This window comes from Hyperoodon ampullatus (assembly GCF_949752795.1).
Source record: "Hyperoodon ampullatus genome assembly, chromosome: 16".
In the NCBI taxonomy this organism is placed as follows: Eukaryota; Metazoa; Chordata; class Mammalia; order Artiodactyla; family Ziphiidae; genus Hyperoodon; species Hyperoodon ampullatus.
In genome coordinates, this window is record NC_136929.1 from 16,705,231 (window position 1) to 16,723,689 (window position 18,459).

At 43.8% G+C, this 18,459-nt stretch overlaps 1 protein-coding gene across 2 annotated transcripts in view; it reads right to left on the bottom strand.

The window, feature by feature from the left end:
• The window catches only part of GPC6 (glypican 6), a gene marked incomplete at both ends in the record, with an annotated part of 1,094,878 nt that extends 1,077,685 nt beyond the window's left edge, over positions 1-17,193 (bottom strand). For both annotated transcript variants that reach the window (XM_079722019.1, XM_079722018.1), the window contains one exon: positions 17,034-17,193. In XM_079722019.1, coding sequence (XP_079578145.1) covers positions 17,034-17,193 — 160 coding nt within the window. The remainder of the gene's footprint in view (positions 1-17,033) is intronic.
• Positions 17,194-18,459: the final 1,266 nt, after the last annotated feature.

Here is an 18,459-nt window from a genome sequence, read left to right on the forward strand (position 1 = left end):
CTGAAAAGACAGGTGCCTGCTGACACATGTGACCACGGGCTGCAGTGTAAGACCACCCGCTGCAAGAACAGAGCCGCCAGCCAGAGCAGGGAAGTGGCTGCATCCGGGCTGCTCACCAACTCCATCAATAAGGCTCTCTTGCACCAGGCTTTTAAATACCTTCATTTTAAAATTAGATTTTGATATTTTTCTCAGAAACAGCTAAATCTCTGTTGAGCTACCCAAACATATTTCACAACTTAGATTAGTGTGTTCTGCCTTCCTGCTTTTTTGCAGCTGTTACTTTTAAGAGAGCACATTTTGCTTTCCAAATAAGAATGGAGGCTTTTATTTAAAGGAGGAATTTTTCTGCTTGTTGTCATCTGGGCATCCTCCCTACTTTTTATGATTTCAGAACCTGCTTAAAACATCTTCATATCCAAACTGTACAGCGGCACAAGTTGAAATGTTCACAGTTTCAAAAGTGATAGAAAACATAGAAACTAACTAAAAAGTAAGCCAAGTCAGATCAAAGAGGGCAGAAAAAAGCTCACTTGCTTTCACCTTTTCTCCAGCTGGAATCACTTATTACACTATCTACGCAAGAAAGTTAGTAAAAGGGATTCAGAGCATCAGCTGTTCTTTTCAGCCAACCATGGCCAAAAACAAAATTGCCTCACCACTAGTGTCATCTTTGATGATCAAAATATTTATGTGTCTATTTATACACATCATACCCACTTCAACAGGGTAGCTATAATGTCTGTGAATTTTTTAAATACACAGCACAATCGTATGCTAATGTCACCAAAGGAAGGTTCGTATATGAAATGGCAGAATTTTTGCCATTTAAAACTATATCTTTAAACAGAGGTTGTCACATGGGATAAATGTGGTTATCATTTTAATACTTCTGTAGAAAATTTATTAAAATAGAGAAGCCAAAATAATTGGGGGTTAAATATCATTCTTGAGTAATTTATACAATTCCCTAAGGACAGATGCATGTTCTATTTGCTTGAACAAAGACTGATGAAACTTTTCAAAATCATTGTTGCCCATTTCTTAGGGAGTTCACAGGCATGACGTATTTAACAGAGGAATTTGCCCTTCCCTATTTACTATATAATTAGGGTTCATCCATTTATATGTTAGGACAAGTAACACTGTATAAGAAATAAATTGTTCTAGTGGAGAAAAAAGGCATTTCAGAATCCTTGGTTCAGAGCGCTCACTTTCTCTCCCCCTCCCCCTCCAATATGTTACCTGTACCTGCCCTCCCACCTCTACCTGCTTTTCTCTAGGCTCCCAGCACCTTTATCACTCCATTCCCACATAGTATTGAGATTAATCATCTATATGTCTGTCTTCACTCTTCTCTGTGTACCTCAAGGGCAGGGCAACTGTGGGTGTTTTTCTTTAACCAACTAATTAAAGATAAATTTGTACTGACCTGAAACAAGTAAGGGAACTTAGTTAGGTAACAGTTTAAAGTGGAATTCACAAAATTACAAGTGGTTGCTATGAACACTCCAGTGGCACAATTTATTATTCAAGGCTCCCATCATAAATAGATCATTCCAAAGGTGATATAATGTGATGGCTTTATCCCTTTAAAAAGGCCTGACTTTTTTAAACTAACTTTCCTCTCTGTCAATTTCTTTATCTCCCAGGAAATGTCACTGCAATTTAAAGTACTCTTTACATTTAACTCCTCTAATCTTTTCAGGTATTTGAAAGTGGCTGTCAGTGATAGCTAAAATATGACACTTTAAAAAAAAAAACATTTTGATAGTCATATACCTATATATAGCAGGTGTTTCATTGGAAGAAAAGTTATACTCTAAAATAAAACGAAAGCAACAAAATGCATGTTCTACGCAATAAATTCTGATGGTCTACACTTTCACAAATTGATTTCCACTGGCTAAGCTAATATAACTTATCAGCCACAATCTTTCAAAGAAAATATAAGGGTGTCTTTATACTACACCATTTAATTTTGATCTTATTGAAAGTTGTCTGGAAGCCCCCCCTCCAAAATCTCTTTATATTTCCGATTAAGGAGTAGTCAATTATTTATTGAGTACCTACTATGCTCAAGCTCTATGTTTGAGGGAGTACAAATGTGTATGGAAGTTCGTTCCCTCAGCTATCACATAGGCAAATTTGGGAAACACAAATTAAGAGACTCATTTAATGACAGGAGACATGATAAGAGTCATGAGAAGTCAGAATTTGATTAATTACCAAATGAATACACAAACATTCCACAAGCTTGGCAAAGAAGGAATAGTTAGGGACTGGATGGCCTAGGATAAATTCACGACGGGGAATCTGAGCTCAACTGGATTTTTGTTAGTGGAGAAAAGTGAGGACAGACCAAGCCTTGTTAGGAAGTATTAGCAAATGAAATGAGACACAGAAAGAAAATGAAGTTTAGTGGAAAAGTTTTTATCAGACAGAAATTTCTAGAAGGATGCTTAGAAGTAAACTGGAAGGATAGTTTGAGATCTTGAATGTCAAACCAACAGGGTCGAAATTTATTCTCAAGCCACTGGAGAACCAAACTGACCTTTGATAGTTTAAGGCTTAAAATTTAAGCCAGGGGGTCTGAAAGTATGATCCAAGGACTATCAGTGTCACCTGGGCACTGGCCCCATCTCAGAGCTACTACATCGGAAGCTCCTAGCATGGAACCCAGCAGCCTGCATTTGAACACACCTTCTGGGTGATTTTGAGAACCACTGGTTTAAGCAAATTAAAATAATCAAGGCGGGCTTCCCTGGTGGCGCAGTGGTTGAGAGTCCGCCTGCCGATGCAGGGGACACGGGTTCGTGCCCCGGTCTGGGAGGATCCCACATGCCGCGGAGCGGCTTGGCCCATGAGCCATGGCCATTGAGCCTGCGTGTCCGGAGCCTGTGCTCCGCAACGGGAGAGGCCACAACAGTGAGAGGCCCACATACCGCAAAAAAAAAAAAAAAAAAAAAAAAAAAAAAAAAAAAAAAATAATCAAGGCAATGTAACAGCTATACATCCTTCTGCTGGTGGCATGTGGAACAAAAACCAGTGAGAATGGCCTGAAAGAGAAGTTTCAGAGCCATTTCCAAGTAGAAGACCAAAAAGAAGAGAAATAAATGTTTTTGAAAGATTTGCTATTTGACATTTAACAGCATTTTATGATCACCTTTTAATGTTCCATTAAAGCTTCTCTCTTAGAAGGAAATTAAAAGTGACTAAGTCTTAGAGTGGGGATTACAGCCTACTAGGTTTTCTCTCTCCTCTTCTGATTAAGAAATAGGCAGATTTCTCATCACGATACGTGTGTCAGGAGGGAATTGGGAAAAAAAGAACTAACACTTACTGAGGATTTCTGTCAGGCTGTTCACATGCATTATGCCATTTAATCCGCACAAAAAAATGTTATAAGCCAACCTACAGTATTGCCCTTTTACATAGATATGGATACTGGGATTCAAAGAGGTAAGAAAACTTTAAAATCATCAATTAGCAAGCACAAAACAAGGACTTAAGTCCTTTTGCTTCTATATGGTACCATCTGCCAGGAAGTCCAAAGATTCCCATATAAACAAGGAATTCATATTATTTCCAGTTCACTTGATGTTTGAGAGATTCTTTGGAAGCGTTCATCTTGTTTATGGAATGGGGAAGATATTTTGCAAATACTTAACTGATTCAATATTTTTGCCCCTTAATTCACTGTTTTCTTACAAGCTTCCACCTCCGGAGGCATGGGTATCTGTTACTGGACCTTTTCAGGAGAAAAGTCTTCAAACCTGGATGAAGGGCTTGAGGTCCAGCCAGGAAGAGAAAGGGTAGCAAACCCATCCCGGCCCCAGAGGTCGCGGGAAGAAAGGAAGCACAGGGATGGTAACGGCTCCCCACGTCTTCCAGTTTCTCCTCTCTGAGCTTTGCATCAAAACAGGAAGCCGGGGCTTCCCTGGTGGCGCAGTGGTTGAGAGTCTGCCTGCCGATGCAGGGGACATGGGTTCATGCCCCAGTCCGGGAAGATCCCACATGCCGCAGAGCGGCTGGGCCCGTGAGCCATGGCCGCTGAGCCTGCGCGTCCGGAGCCTGTGCTCCTCAACGGGAGAGGCCACAACAGTGAGAGGCCCGTGTACCGCAAAAAAAAAAAAAAAAAAAAAAAACAGGAAGCCGAAGAGAAGAGGGATTTCTGGCTCAAATTCTGCTCAGGACCCTGGGAAGAGATTGCCCGGTGGGCTACCTGACACCAACCTTAGGGTAAACTTGGAGACACAGGGCGCTCAGAGGGAGGGCTGCACCCACACCCAGGGGACACAGGTCTGGCCCAGCAGTTCATACAGCCCTGCTGGAGGCTCAGAAAGCAGCTGAGTGGTAAACCAGAAGGTAATGAAGGCTACAGGTGGGCCAGAGGCCAGGTGAGGGACAGGTCAGGGATTCAGGAGGACTACAGGACCAGAATGGCCAATGTGAGGGTGAATGCTTCAGGAAAGGGGGCTACCAGGACCTTCCCAAGTTGCACAAGATCAGATCACAAAGCACACCAACCCCAGATATCAGTTGTGCGGGCCAGCAGGGCCCTGAAGATGGGAGGAGCCCAAGGAAACTCCCTCTTCCCCCTGCTTTCCTGGGGAAGAGACACTTCCTAGACCCATGGAAGAGACTGATTTGCTTACCTAGCGTTTGTTGTTTAACAAACATGTATATGGCCTTTATTAAATGCCAGGCACTATTCTAAGAGCTTAAATGTTAATTCATGTAATACAATCACAACACTGAGAGGTAGGGACTGTTAGTATCCTTGTTCACAGATGACAAAACTGAAGCACAGAGGGGTTCAGAAAACAGGCTACACAGTAGAGCGAGACGTCTAAGCCAGCCTCTGCTTAAAACCAGAGAAAGTATCCCACATGATCTAGTGTTACTGAGAAGAGCTTAACTGATCACACTAAATTTTTTTACCCATCAAGTTACCCAGCAAGTGGGAGGTCCTGAGAAAAACCAGATGGGTCACCTGAGTGAAGCAGCAAAGGAGGCAGAGAAAATCTTGTGCCTTTTCCCATTGGAGTGGCAATGTGTTTATGTTTTCAACTTTGGGGGAAAAATATGGTGGCAGTTCACATACTTCCTAAAGGTCTTCCAAAAGCTTGTAAAACAGGTGAGTCCCTGGAGTGAGGAATCATGCCTTATCTGCATGGCTGGTTTTCTCCTGTCCAGTGACCACTGGAAAACTGAAATGTAGAAGCACTGCTTGGACCTAAGTGAAATCAAAAGACGTACTATTTCTCTATTATTTTTAATAGAAAATGTCCAATTTGACCAGTGTTTCTCAGTAATGTTTAAATTTTTTTTTCGCAGGCTCAGCGGCCATGGCTCACGGGCCCAGCCGCTCCGCAGCATGTGGGATCTTCCCGGACCGGGGCACGAACCCGTGTCCCCTGCATCGGCAGGCAGACTCTCAACCACTGCGCCACCAGGGAAGCCCAGTAATGTTTAATTTTTTTCCCAAAAGCCCAAAAGACTGAAATACCAACCTGAGACCAAACCTTAGTTTAAAGGTCTTGAAGTTCACTTTGCAGGAAGCACAGAACTGCTTATTCGGGAAACCCTTCACCCCGCTGCCCCACAGGAGGACAAAACGAACCGTCAAAACAACAGAAAAGGAGACAAAGGCAGACTGGATATAATTCTAAAAGTTCAGTGTACTGCTTTCAGAAATATACTGTCATTTTTCGGATCAAAATGAATGGACTGAAAGTACAAGGGGTTTTAGAGGCTTTCTGGGGCTTCATTAATTCTTTTTTTCCCTGATGAGGTATTACCAAATGGGGCCACTACTAATGGTGACATGATCTCAGCTCCTGATGGGTGGTAAAATGGGACACGGAGCCCAGCAAGGTGGCAGATGTATGGCACCGACAATATATTTATTGGAGATTTGGTTCAGTTTTTCAAATCTAACATGCCACTGAATAGGTCCTGGGATACAGTGTTTGTACAATGTCTGTTAAAAAATGATTCTTTCCGGGAGGGGAAAAAAAAAAGAACAGTGCTTTCAATGTTCAGTATCCTTTACATCTGCTGCTCAGCTGGAAACACTGTTAAAAGGCCATTAGAACCTTAAGGTAGCAGACCTCGAAGGCTCTGAAAGCCAGGGAGCAATTTGCTGTTTGTGTGAGAGGATCAGCCCAGCCACTTCCTTTTCAAGGGCTGAAAACAGCTTCTGTCATGAGCCGTGAAAATCAATTCCACAGGAACCAGGCTGAAATGTGGCCGAAGGTGGTACACCTACAGGCTGGCGCTGCACGGCAGAGCCTCCTCCTGGGCATCCCTGGCACCTTCCAGAAGTACCAGGCAGCAGCTCCCCGGCAGTGCCTGGGAGGAGATGGGCAGCCTGAGACTTCCAGAAACCTCCAGCCTTCTCTCTTAGGACACTGGTTCTCTCTAATGCTTCATTAGGTTAAAATGAGAATTGTCGCCCAGCATGAAGATAGCTTCAGGAAGTGTCACCCTGGGAAAAGCCTGCTCTCACTTATTTGTATTCCATCTTTCTGTTTTTCCTGAAACAGAACTGGGAGAGAGGCTCTTTTTTTCCCAAAGAATACTGTCTCAAAGCCTTTCAAAACAGAGTGCAGGGCTTCCCTGGTGGCGCAGTGGTTGAGAGTCCGCCTGCTGATGCAGGGGACACGGGTTCGTGCCCCGGTCCGGGAAGATCCCACATGCCACGGAGCGGCTGGGCCCGTGAGCCATGGCCGCTGAGCCTGCGCTCCGCAACAGGAGAGGCCACAACAGTGAGAGGCCCGCGTACCGCGAATTAATTAATTAATTAATTAATTAAAAACAGAGCAGTTTTAAACTTTCTTTTCAAGTACTACATCATATTTTTGAAAATAAATATTTCAGAGGAATCACAATGGCTTTCTCAGGAGTTGTACTTTATAAACTAATGGTTAGAAAGGTTAAAACTCACTTTAAAATGCGTTACAGCTTTCTCAGTTATAGGAAATTGTTATTCCGGTGATAAAATGCACCTTTGTTACTACATAGAATTAATATCAGTATAACCTATATTTTTATATATAGTCAACACTTTGTTAAACTGCAAACCTTTGTATAATTTAATAATAAGCATGTTCTGGATAAAAATATATTGCCATTCTTTAAACATAGCAATTAGTTTATGTTTATGCATATAACTTCTTACAATATTAAATTATCTATCTTTACAGCTATACCCCAGGCTGAGAAACTGACTCAAAGTTTATTTGTTAAGTTAATATAGCAAAATGAAAAAGTATAATTTCATGGTTCTTTGCTGTCGATATCTGTTGCACCTAATGTACTGTTTTAACTGGAATTTAAGTGTGATCACCCTACACGTATTTTTTTTATTAAAAGAGAAAAACATGGGTTCATACAATTTTTATATGTCTAGTATACAAAACACATCATGAAGATCTCTGATGTTAAGAAATCCCCAAGTTCCTTTTATTTAAAGAAGGGAAGGTGGTAATTGAAGAGATTATATGTAATGATTTTTTTGTTGATGACATAAGATTTGCCGTTCGAAACCTATTATAGTCAATTGAAATTGACCTTTTATGAGAGCCATGTGGTAATATAGGTGAAAAGAATATATTCTTTATGGCAGTCATATAAAAAGATTGGCCTAAACTTTTAGCATAGTACTTGACCTCCTGGTGTCTGAATACCCCCAAGTCTGTGAAAGAATATTGAATAAGATAACCACATAATCAAAAGAGTAGTAAAAGCCTTTCACACATTAGCACTTGATGATGTAAAAGTAGCAGTCAGCTATGTTCCTTAAATTCAGTGCAAACATATAGCTGGAGGAGAGGCTGGAACAGATCAAGTAGGAATGTTCAGGAACCCTGCATTTCCAGATAATTAATACTTTAGAATTACAAATTCTTATTTTCCAAATAGAGCTCCCATTATGTCAAAGAGCACTTAAACTCTTCAAAATCATTTGTTAAACTTTTTGCTACCAAAAAACAAGTAAAAAAATCAGCGATCTTAAATATTTTAAGTTTTAAAAACTCCCAATCATTGGGATTTGGAATAAAATAGGATAAGCAAACAGCTAAAGGACAACATTTCTTACTTTCTCAGGAAAAAAAATTAAGGTCTGTCACTTAAAAATACCTATAATAGCCAAAAGCATGGTGGCTCTTTCAAGTTCATTGCAAAAGTGCTATTGACTTGGAGCTATTCTGACCCATTAAGAAAATAATAACTGAAAGTTAGTCATCATTTTTTGGAAGACCTCAGAGTGCTTTCTTTGCAAAGAAAAGAGTTGCCTCAACTTCATTGCAGCCTTGAGAGGAAACACCTCTAGTTCCCTGAAATTCAGGAGCACTGGCCTCTGCTAATCTCAGCTGTTCTGGGGGCACAAAACGAGGAAGTCAATTTCTCAAGAAATCCAAGAAATGTAAGAAGCAAATACACTAGCTGATAAAGCCTACAGAACACAGGTGTGCATGTCCAGAATGGATTATGCTACATCTTTAATTAAATGTGTATAAAATGAAGGGTGAGGGGCTTCCCTGGTGGTGCAGTGGTTGAGAGTCCGCCTGCCAATGCAGGGGACACGGGTTCATGCCCCGGTCCGGGAAGATCCCACATGCCATGGAGCGGCTGGGCCTGTGAGCCATGGCTACTGAGCCTGTGCATCCGGAGCCTGTGCTCCACAATGGGAGAGGCCACAACAGTGAGAGGCCCGCGTACCACAAAAAAAAAAAAAAAAAAAAAAAAAAAAAAACTGAAGGGTGACCAGCTCTAAATGTAGTCTCCTTGTACCTGGAAATCAGGAACAAATGGCTAGATCTGCACAGGAAAAATAGCTCAAGGCGGGATGGGGCCGGGGATGGGGGTGGGGGGAGGGTTGGAATTACTCTTGACCAGAAATCTTCTAAAAACGACCCCCAAAATGAGTCCTACATACCTATAGGGAGCCTACCATATTAGCAAAGAATAATAGGGTTCCTACCGTGAAAGAAACTTAAAATGACTTTTTCCCGTTCCCCTTTAAAGCAATGCTGTGGTTTTATTTTACTGGCGCAGAAGTGCCCAGGGCAGCTGGGTTAGGCCCCTTCTGCTCCAGGCACCGGTGATTATGGATTGAAGGGAGCCAGTCACTCTCTTTCCCTTGGTCCCCCTAGTGGTCAATGTAGACATTTGGAAGAACGCTGAGGAAACAGGATCGGGGTGCGCAGTTTGGAAGCAGCAACTCTTTCTGGGTGGAGATTCCTCCCCAAGGTCAAGGCGAGAAATAACACAAAATCATTGCTCAAATATAACTGTCTCCCCTGACAAAAACGTGTACTTAAAACCACATTGAAAAAAAAAAAAAAGCTTCCCTGGTGGCACAGTGGTTGAGAGTCCGCCTGCCGATGCAGGGGACACGGGTTCGTGCCCCGGTCCGGGAAGATCCCACATGCCGCGGAGCAGCTGGGCCCGTGAGCCATGGCCGCTGAGCCTGTGCATCCGGGGCCTGTGCTCCGCCACGGGAGAGGCCACAACAGTGAGAGGCCCGCGTACCGCAAAAAAAAAAAAAAAAAAAAAAAACACATTGAATGCACCCAGAATGTGGCCCCCAGAAACTCAAAGGATGGTGCCCAGACCAACAGCATCAACGTCACCTGGGAACTTGTTAAAAATGCAAATTACAGTTCCTATCCCAGAACTACTAAGTCAGAACATGTGGGGATGACCAAAGCGTTGGCCTTTAACAAGGCCTCCAGTGATTCTGATGCATGATAAAGTTTATGAAGCACTGCTCCAGACCACTGGCTCTCTTCCCTAGGTGCACATCAGGATTACTTGGGAAATTTTCAAAAGAAAGGAAGGGAAGTGAAGGGAGAGAGAAAGGGAGAGAGAGAGAGAGGGAGGGAGGGAGGGAAAGTACCCTTCCCAGACCAATTACATCAGACTATCTGAAGATGAAGCCCAAGTGCAGGTATTTTTCTTAATATCTCACATGATTCCAGGATAGCCCTGGCTCTTTCCAACTCGAAAGAGCCAGTTGTTAAATTTTCTGGAATTTTGTGAGCCAGTCGTTGAGCTGTTAGTAGCTTAAGATCGGTCACAGTGGGAGTATTTAGACCACAAAAATTGGCAAATGCTACAAATCAGGTCTCTCCACACACTACCCTCCAGAGAGCCAATTGTTTAACATTTATCAGTTCACCACTGGCCGGAGTTGAGAAACACTGGTTTAAAACAAGAATGCCAAATACTTAACTCAGATAGTCTGAGTCATTCCTCTCAATTTCTCCATTACCCCTAAGTTCCTTATTAAGATTATTATTATTATTATATTATATATTATTATATTATTAAGATTATGAAGATTAACCAAGCATTTCAGTGGCCATATATGTGAGAAAGGTGACTACCAGCCTGTCTTAGGGTATAATTGTGACTAGTTCAGATCAACAGCCATAGTCCTTTTCCTTTCTCTTCCAAGCATGGGCATAGGGAGCAATTCTGGAATGAGAAAGGTGGGTAAATCTGCTGGGGGACTGCTGAGGCTAGTCTGCCTCATCAATGGAGAGATGCACATGGGAAGACATGGTCCCTTTCTATGCCTCTGGGCATTGCCCCTTTGCCTCTTGGTACTCCAGCAGCCATCTTGTTTCCATCATGGCCCTGACCTGGATGATGGATGGAATGAGGATGGAAGAGTCAAAAGATGGGGAGAACCTGGGACAGGGTGATACTGTTACCTTTCTACTTTCTCACTCCTAGAACTGCTCTATGTTGGGACTTCTTCATATGTAAAAGAATGGCTCGCAGTGACCGTGTAAACTGGAACTCCTCTCATGCTTTCAGGGCCTTCTTTCCATAAAGGCAATGTGTATGCCCTCTGCTTCCCCACCGCCTTCTTCCTGACTCTGTACTCATGCTTCGGAGCCCATCGCTCTTCTTCAAGGAAGCATTTCCAGAACCCTGTGATCAGAACATGGGATCCTATATTTTTTCCATTTTTTAAAATTTTTTCTTTTTATTTCTTTACTGTGGCCACACCTCCAGGCATGGGGGGATCTCAGTTCCCCCACCAGGGACCTGAACCCACGCCCCCTGCAGGGGAAGCACGGAGTCTTAACCACTGGGCCACCAGGGAAGTACCCACATGATCCTACTGAATGCTTTCCCAGTGCCAGGTACCCTAGTGCTGTGCACTTATCTCAGCAGTTCACTGTTAAAGGTGCCCTTAATTTCTGATTCCCTGCTGGGATTAAAATTCCCTGGGGCCCTATAGCCAGTCCCTGGCATGGTGACTTACACATAGTAGGTAAATAAGAACTAGTTATTGGAAAAATGAAAAAAAAATGCCTAAAAGAAATGGAGAATAGGTTATAAAAATAATAACCTGAATCATGTGTAAATGTGGAATCAAATTTCTATTTTTCTTTGTTACTAACTGGTGCATTTGTTTACAAATATTTTTCATCCAGGGTTATTAAAAACTCTTAAATATTTCCATCTAGGATTATTAGAATTTTTAAACCTTTACCCAAGAGTTAGCACTATGAAACCCTTTATTTACAAACATGCCATCCAGGGAGTCAACTACACTTTCAAACGCTCTCATGTAAATCACTAAAAACTGAGCAATACTGGAGAAATCTATGAAACTACTTAAAGTCTCATTGTAAGCCAGCTAAAGAATTTAAGAGAGCAGAATTTGGTCTGCAAAAGGATATAAGCACCAAGTTTGAAATATTAATTATTCTGTTTATACTGGCAAGACAACTCTAAGTCACCTTGCTGGCCTTGCTAGAAGTCTTCTGAGAGATGTGAACTAAGGAGGAAAAAAAGTCTTATGATGTTACTTTTGTGGGTTTGAATATGAATTAAGACTAAGCTAATGAATGATTTTATCAATAATTCCTTTACTACTGTTTTTATCCTAAACTCATATTTCTACAAAAATCTAGTGACCGAATGGTAAGTCACTTTGGTTTAAAAGGACTCAATTTTATATTTTGTTAAGTGTACATAATACTCACCCATAATTGTAAAAGAACACTAGTCACCCTCTCACATAAATTATGATGCAATGTTTATACTACAGTATTTTAAAGAACATAACGCTGTATATTTTAAATCACCTTTGATAGTGGCCTACATTTCTGCTCACAAGCTATTACAATGTGGCACAGTTAAAAGATACAAGTTTTATGTAAAAAATTATATCAGTCAACTCAAATGAACTCTTATTCTCAACGATGACATATCATCTTCTAATTAAATCAGCTAAGATAACTCTGTTTGCAAGGATCATTCTAAAATTAATCCCCAAATCAAGAGTCTAACAAGTGGTACTCCTAATAGTCCAGATTTTAGATTGCTTTGATACCTGGAATTAATGTGAATCTTTTAGTAATCTAGTGACTTGACAAATCATAAAAAAAACATTTGAAGTTCCGCTAACTCATTTCCACCTCACAGTGTTCTTCGAAAGGATTTTAAAGACATCATCTAACTAAACAGAGGGCAAAGAAATCAGAACTCTGTGAAGCAGGCAGCTAAATGGAAATTAAATTATTTATCCCAAACTAGGAGATTTAATATGTCTCCAAAAGAGTAAGTAAGACTTACCAAACACTGTTTTTTCATTTATGTTAATGTGATATCTACATGTAAAATTGAAAAAAGAGTTGGGTTAACAGCAAACGTATCAAATAAGTTGGTTTGCTGGGGAGCAGAGGGAGGGAGGGCTTTTCCCCGGGAAGCCCACCAAAAAAAGGAAAGGACTGCTGGACGAAGGCCAGACAAAATGAAGCATTACATATTTTGAAATTTGAAAACAATAAAGAAAGACTAAAAATGTCACTAGTATATCAGTGGAATATAAGAGAATGTTTTTTTAATTTTAGACTTTGAGACAGATTTTTAGATTTTTGGGATAAATTGATATTAAAGAGATGGGAGAGAATTTACTGCTTTCTTAATATCCAGCTATAGCCCGACTCTCAAAATACCTGAGATAGGAAAAAGGTGGCAAAGTAAATTATTGAGAACAGAGTTAGTTATATGTTTTTCCTAATCTGTGGGGATAAACTTCCCTCCTCCCTCTACCGCCATGATAATTTCCTGGAGTAAGTTTTTTTGGACTAACCCAATATTCAGAAAGTAGGCTCAGTATATTGAAAAAAACCCGACACATGTTTTTACTTTCTATCTTTCATATAACCACATCTATACAATGATCGGGAAAATGCACACGTACACAGACAATTTAGTGGTGGTAGCGTAGCCAATTCCAGAGAACATAAAATCCAAATTCAAAGTGATTTTGAAAAATTGTAGATGTTGCCAGTAAATAGGAAAATACTCAGCTTGAACTGTGAGTGAATGCATATGGTGATTGATAATACCAGGCTATAGATGTATTAGATCAGGAAAGAATTGATTTTACTTGCATTCATTCGACAAATACAGAATGGCAGTGGTCAAGGGGAAGTGGATGGACTCCAGTGCCTGGGGTCAGAGCGCCTGCGTTTGAATTCTAGCCTCATCACCCGCTATCTGAGTCAACCTTGGGCAAGTTAATTATTTGTCTCTGTGTTGCTCGGTCTTTTCATCTTTAAAATGGGGATAACGATAGCATCTAAGTTATTAGAAAAAGTCAGTAAGACAATGTTTAATGTTTTTAAAGTAGGTAATGTTTTTCAGATAGGTGCCGGGCACATAGTGATTTCTATATAAGGGATTGTTAAGTAAAGCTGCGGTAGATAAATGAAAAACATTAACCTGTAAGCCAATAAATTACCACTAGTCAGCACCACATGCATATTATAATTAATGACTCCAAGAAGGCTCCAAGCATAAAATAGAGGCACCGTAAGCATAAAACAACATTCCCGGAATTGCCCAGACTTTTAAGCAGATGCTCTTTTCAGTTGTGAGTTCCTTTAGAAGTTTAGCACCATCAAGATGAGTTGGATTGGAAAATGAGATAATATTTCTGATGCTGGAAGAAAAACTGGCATGTTTCACACTGACCTTTGATCAGAATAACAGTCCTAACAAAGAACTTGATGCTACATGGCTCAATATCTTCCCAGAAGATAGAACAAGAGAAAATAAGCACACTTTGAAGGCTTTTGGCTAGATATCTGGAAACATTTTGATACCACAAAAATTACTAAGTATTAGAATGGATTGCTGAGAGGGGCTCAAGAGTCTATTCCTTTGGAGGTCTTTGAAACAAGGACAGATAGCCTATCTGATCTGCCTGGGATGGTTTAAAATCAGGGCTGAGTGAAGATTAATGGTACAAGCTGCCCCCTGAAGGCCTCCTCTTTCCCAAGCACTCTCTGAGTCGAACTTTATATATTACCCATCACAGTCCCTCATGTGTTGAGTCTGAAGAACTCCCTTTTATCCTAGAATGGAAAAGGGCACACTATTTCACAACTGTGAGATCTGAGTAAAACTTTAATAATGTCATGATGAGACATAATGTCCTTATTACTTCTCAGTTATTTTACCAGGCAAGCTACCTGTAAATATCTTTCAACTAGAAACAGCTCTCAAGAACCTGAAATCTGAACAGCAGTTCCTTTAAATTCATGTTCCCTGACAGACTAACAGCACATGCCGTTTCTCAAGCAAACCAGTCAAAGTCCAAACAAGGCATAGGATGGAAAGGAGTTGAAGGGAAGGATAACCACCATATGCTAGATAATTAAAAGTAAATGGTATCAGGAACAAGGGAACAGAGGAAGGGTGTGTTCATTTAATAACAGGACACCTAAGTGATCATTCCAACAGCAATAGGTAGCACTGAGTAAAGTTTACCTTGAAACAGTGTTGGTCCTTAATATACAGTTATCTTTCAATTCATTTCTTTTCCTATCAGATGTGCCTCTGACACCCCACTTGAGTATTTCCACTGGTACAAAGGACAGGAGGGTTTAGGCAAACTCAACAGTGCCCTTAGTCCTAGAAAGTGATTGTAACAAAAGTGCACACATTTTAGAAATCCATAGCTGATTAGCAAGCACCGTTATTGTCAAGGGGTGGAGAAAAAAGGGGGAAAAAAACCCTCTGTAGTTAAAACTCTACTGAAGGATTTATTTCAACCACTGGCAATGTTTCAGGAAAGTCAATGGGGCCTACAGAAATCATACACACCGAAAACCTTCCCTCTGATAGGAAGGAGATTTGCCTCGTGGTCAGGATGAACTGTAGTCTCCTGAAAATCCCATTATCCACTAAAGAATACTGAAGCAATTTAAAAATACTTAACTCTTGTCTTCTTTGAGATATCTTATCTGAAATCATGTTGGGAAATATGTGTGTTTAAAAGACAGTTTGAAAAAGCCCAGATGAGAGGAGAAAAAGTTCCTACAAGAAGTGATCCATACTCTAAACCTTTAAAAAGTTAAATTCCCTGAGATTGGGGGGGGGGAGGGGAAAAAAGCAAAGCTGATCCTTATCAATTAATTAAAAAGAATGAAATAACAGTAGACAAAGGGGAAGGAGAGTTAAGAAACTTAAGGAGCTGCGGGGGCAGTCGCTCTATTCACTGATTAACAAATTAAGGAGCTCTGGAAAAGGGAGAAGAAGTGACAGGGAGAGAAAAGTGGTCTTATAATTCACCACAGGTTCCGCCTCCGACTCACCAGAGGCTGCCTATGTCTGGCTCAGAATTAAAAAAGGCTCCCTGTATATAATGCTCGGCGCTGTTAGCATGGTGTGTAAGCTGTTTTTTTTTTTTTCAATGCCTGTATTTCTAGAAATGTGCTCATTCCGGTGTGAGTAAAAAACCCCACTTGTAGAGTTTGTGGATCAACCGCAATAAAACAGCAATCCCACTACGTCTCGAAACCGTGATGTTTTAAGATCTCTGCAAAAATGCTTTTCCTCCAGCGACCAGTTCTTTGGCAAAACGCAGAGAGGCTGGTGGAAATCCAGCGTTTTGACTCGACCCTCCGAGGACCCTGAGGACTCCAGCTGCCGGGTGTGAGCAGCCCGCGCCCCCGGAGCATCTCCTGGCCTCTCTCGCGCCCACAGGATTACCTCTCCCCAACACATTTCATTCACCGAGCCCCCGACAAGCTCGGGTTCGGTTGGAGCTAAGAGCCGGAAAACACGCACCCAGGCTGCCGCGCAAGTTGTCGGAGGGGCTCTCGGTGGAGGAATGCCGGTGGCCGGGCACGCGGGGGACGCGGGGTCCCAGGAGCCCGGGACGAATCCACCAGCGAGCCACCCGCTTAAGCTGACTCGGCTTCCCAGAGCGGGCGGCCGAGGCCGCGCTCAGGACGGGGCGCGGCGCCGGGTGGCCGGGGTGTCCCCGAACCGCGAGTGACCAACCGCAATCGGGGAAGCACTGAGGAACCGTAACGGGAAAGCCCGCCCCAAATCTGAAACGGGCAGCCCACGAACTCCCCAGACCAGCCCGGAACCGCCGACGTCGGAGGCCGAGTCCCCCGGTGGGGTTCCGCCCCCCACCAAGCCTCTCCCGCCTGCGGCCCGGGCGCTCTGCCTCCCCGAAGGTCAGGAGAGGGGACCGAGGGGCGAAGGGAGCCCTCCGCGTCTCTCCACCGCCCCCGCCGGCGCGAGGGCGGGAGCGGAGAAGGCGCCACTCAGACTGTGGCGCTGGGCAAACTGCGGCCGCAGTTCTTCCAAGTTTGCCTGAGCGAGCGGCGCGGGGTGGGCGCCCCGCTCGGCGATCTGCCCTCGCGCCGCGGCCGCCCCGGAGGGTGCCGGGCTCCCCGGCCCGGGCGGCCGGGGCCAACGACGAAGGGGGCGCGAGGGCGCGGGAGGGAGGGAGGGAAGGAGGGCGCTCCCGCGTGTGCACACAATGAGGCAGCCGAGACGCACACCTTCCCCAGCGGGAGAAGCCGCGGGAGCATCCGCCGCCCCGCGCAGAAGCGCGGCAGCCGGGAGAGCCGCGACAGAAAAGTGAACACCAACAACTCAGCAACAGGGGGAAGGCGGAGGGCTTCCGGAGGCGCGGGGGACGTGCGGCCGCCGAGGGCTGCAGCCGGCCCGGGCCGCGCGCCCGCGCTTACCTGCTATCTCCTGGTAGGGGATGTCCGCCAGGCTGAATCCCTTGGCACCGTACGCCTGGCGGACCTCGCCGCAGCTCCGAGCCTTCACATCCGCGCCGGCCGGGAGGGACAGCAGCAGCCCGGAGAGGGGAAGAATCACAGCCCCGATCCAAGAAGGCATGGTGCAACATGCAAATCCAGCTCGGTGAACCCCGGGACCCGTGCGCTCTTCACCTTGCCCCTCAAGCCGAAAGCCCGCCAGAGCCGGCGGCGCGCTCCTCGCCGCTGCCCAGCGTCACCCCCTTCCGCCAGCCGAGGGGACGAGCCGCGCAGCCCTCTGGACTATGCTCAGCAAACTTTTATAAGCCTGATGGAGGATGGCAAGCCAACCAGGGCTGGCTGGGAAAGCACCCGCCTTGCTCCTCTGGCCCCCCAGACCGAAAACGGTGCAACAAAAACGAGAAAGAGGAGGAAAATAAATGTTTAGAAAACCACCATGGGAGTTGAGAGCTGCGATCCGAGTTCCGAGCCGCGGAATTATCTAGCGCGCGGCGAGCTCGGCTCGCGGAGTGTGCGGCGAAGGTGGGGACGCGCGCCGGCTCTCCCGGGAGGGAGATGGACAGGCGACCGCGGGGGTGTGCGCGCGCGAGTGTGTGTCGGTGTGAGCGCGGGGTTCTTGGGGCTGCGTGTGCGTGGAGGTATGTGTTGGGGATATACGGGATCCAGGGGAAACCTCAGCTTCACACAGGCTGAGGGAGCCTGTGAGAGTCCTCCTGAAATAGGAAGAGAGAAATCCTGGAGACAGACACTGGAGGCAAGAGGGAAGGAAAAAGGAGGGGCGGGAGAGAAACGTGCTACACATTGCACAGCCGAAATTCGGAGGCCGAGTCGAAGGCAAAACCTGGACTGGATTTCTTTCTACTCGGTAGAAGAAGGGAGGGAGAATAAAAGGAAGGGTTCCTATTTTCTCATTCCCTGAACATCCTTCATGCTGATCCGAAATGCTCCCTTTAAATGCCATAACCAAGTCATCTAGACACAAAAAGCATTTTGCAGTCATTACTTACGTTAGTAAACTATATTTTTGTGGACGTAAAGGACAACACAATTCCAATTGTTGCTCTGAATATGAGAAACAATTCACGACCTACTGAAACCCAAAGCCAGCGTAGAAATGAACAATTATAGGGGAAACGCAAACAGCAGGGCACAGTCACTCCTCTAATTGCTGGTCTCATTTCTCTTTGACTTTGTTTTTATTTTGTAAAGGCAGTTCAGGCACACATTAGAGACCAGTAGTTTTTCTTATTTTCAGATTTTGGGTTCTGGACTCAAATGTCCCCCTTTTAAATTTCAAATATTACATACTCTTGGGTCAAAAATCATGATCTTAGGTTTCTAGTGTGTGGAGGAACAGGAAAGCTAAGGAGAAGAAGCAGAACAAAGA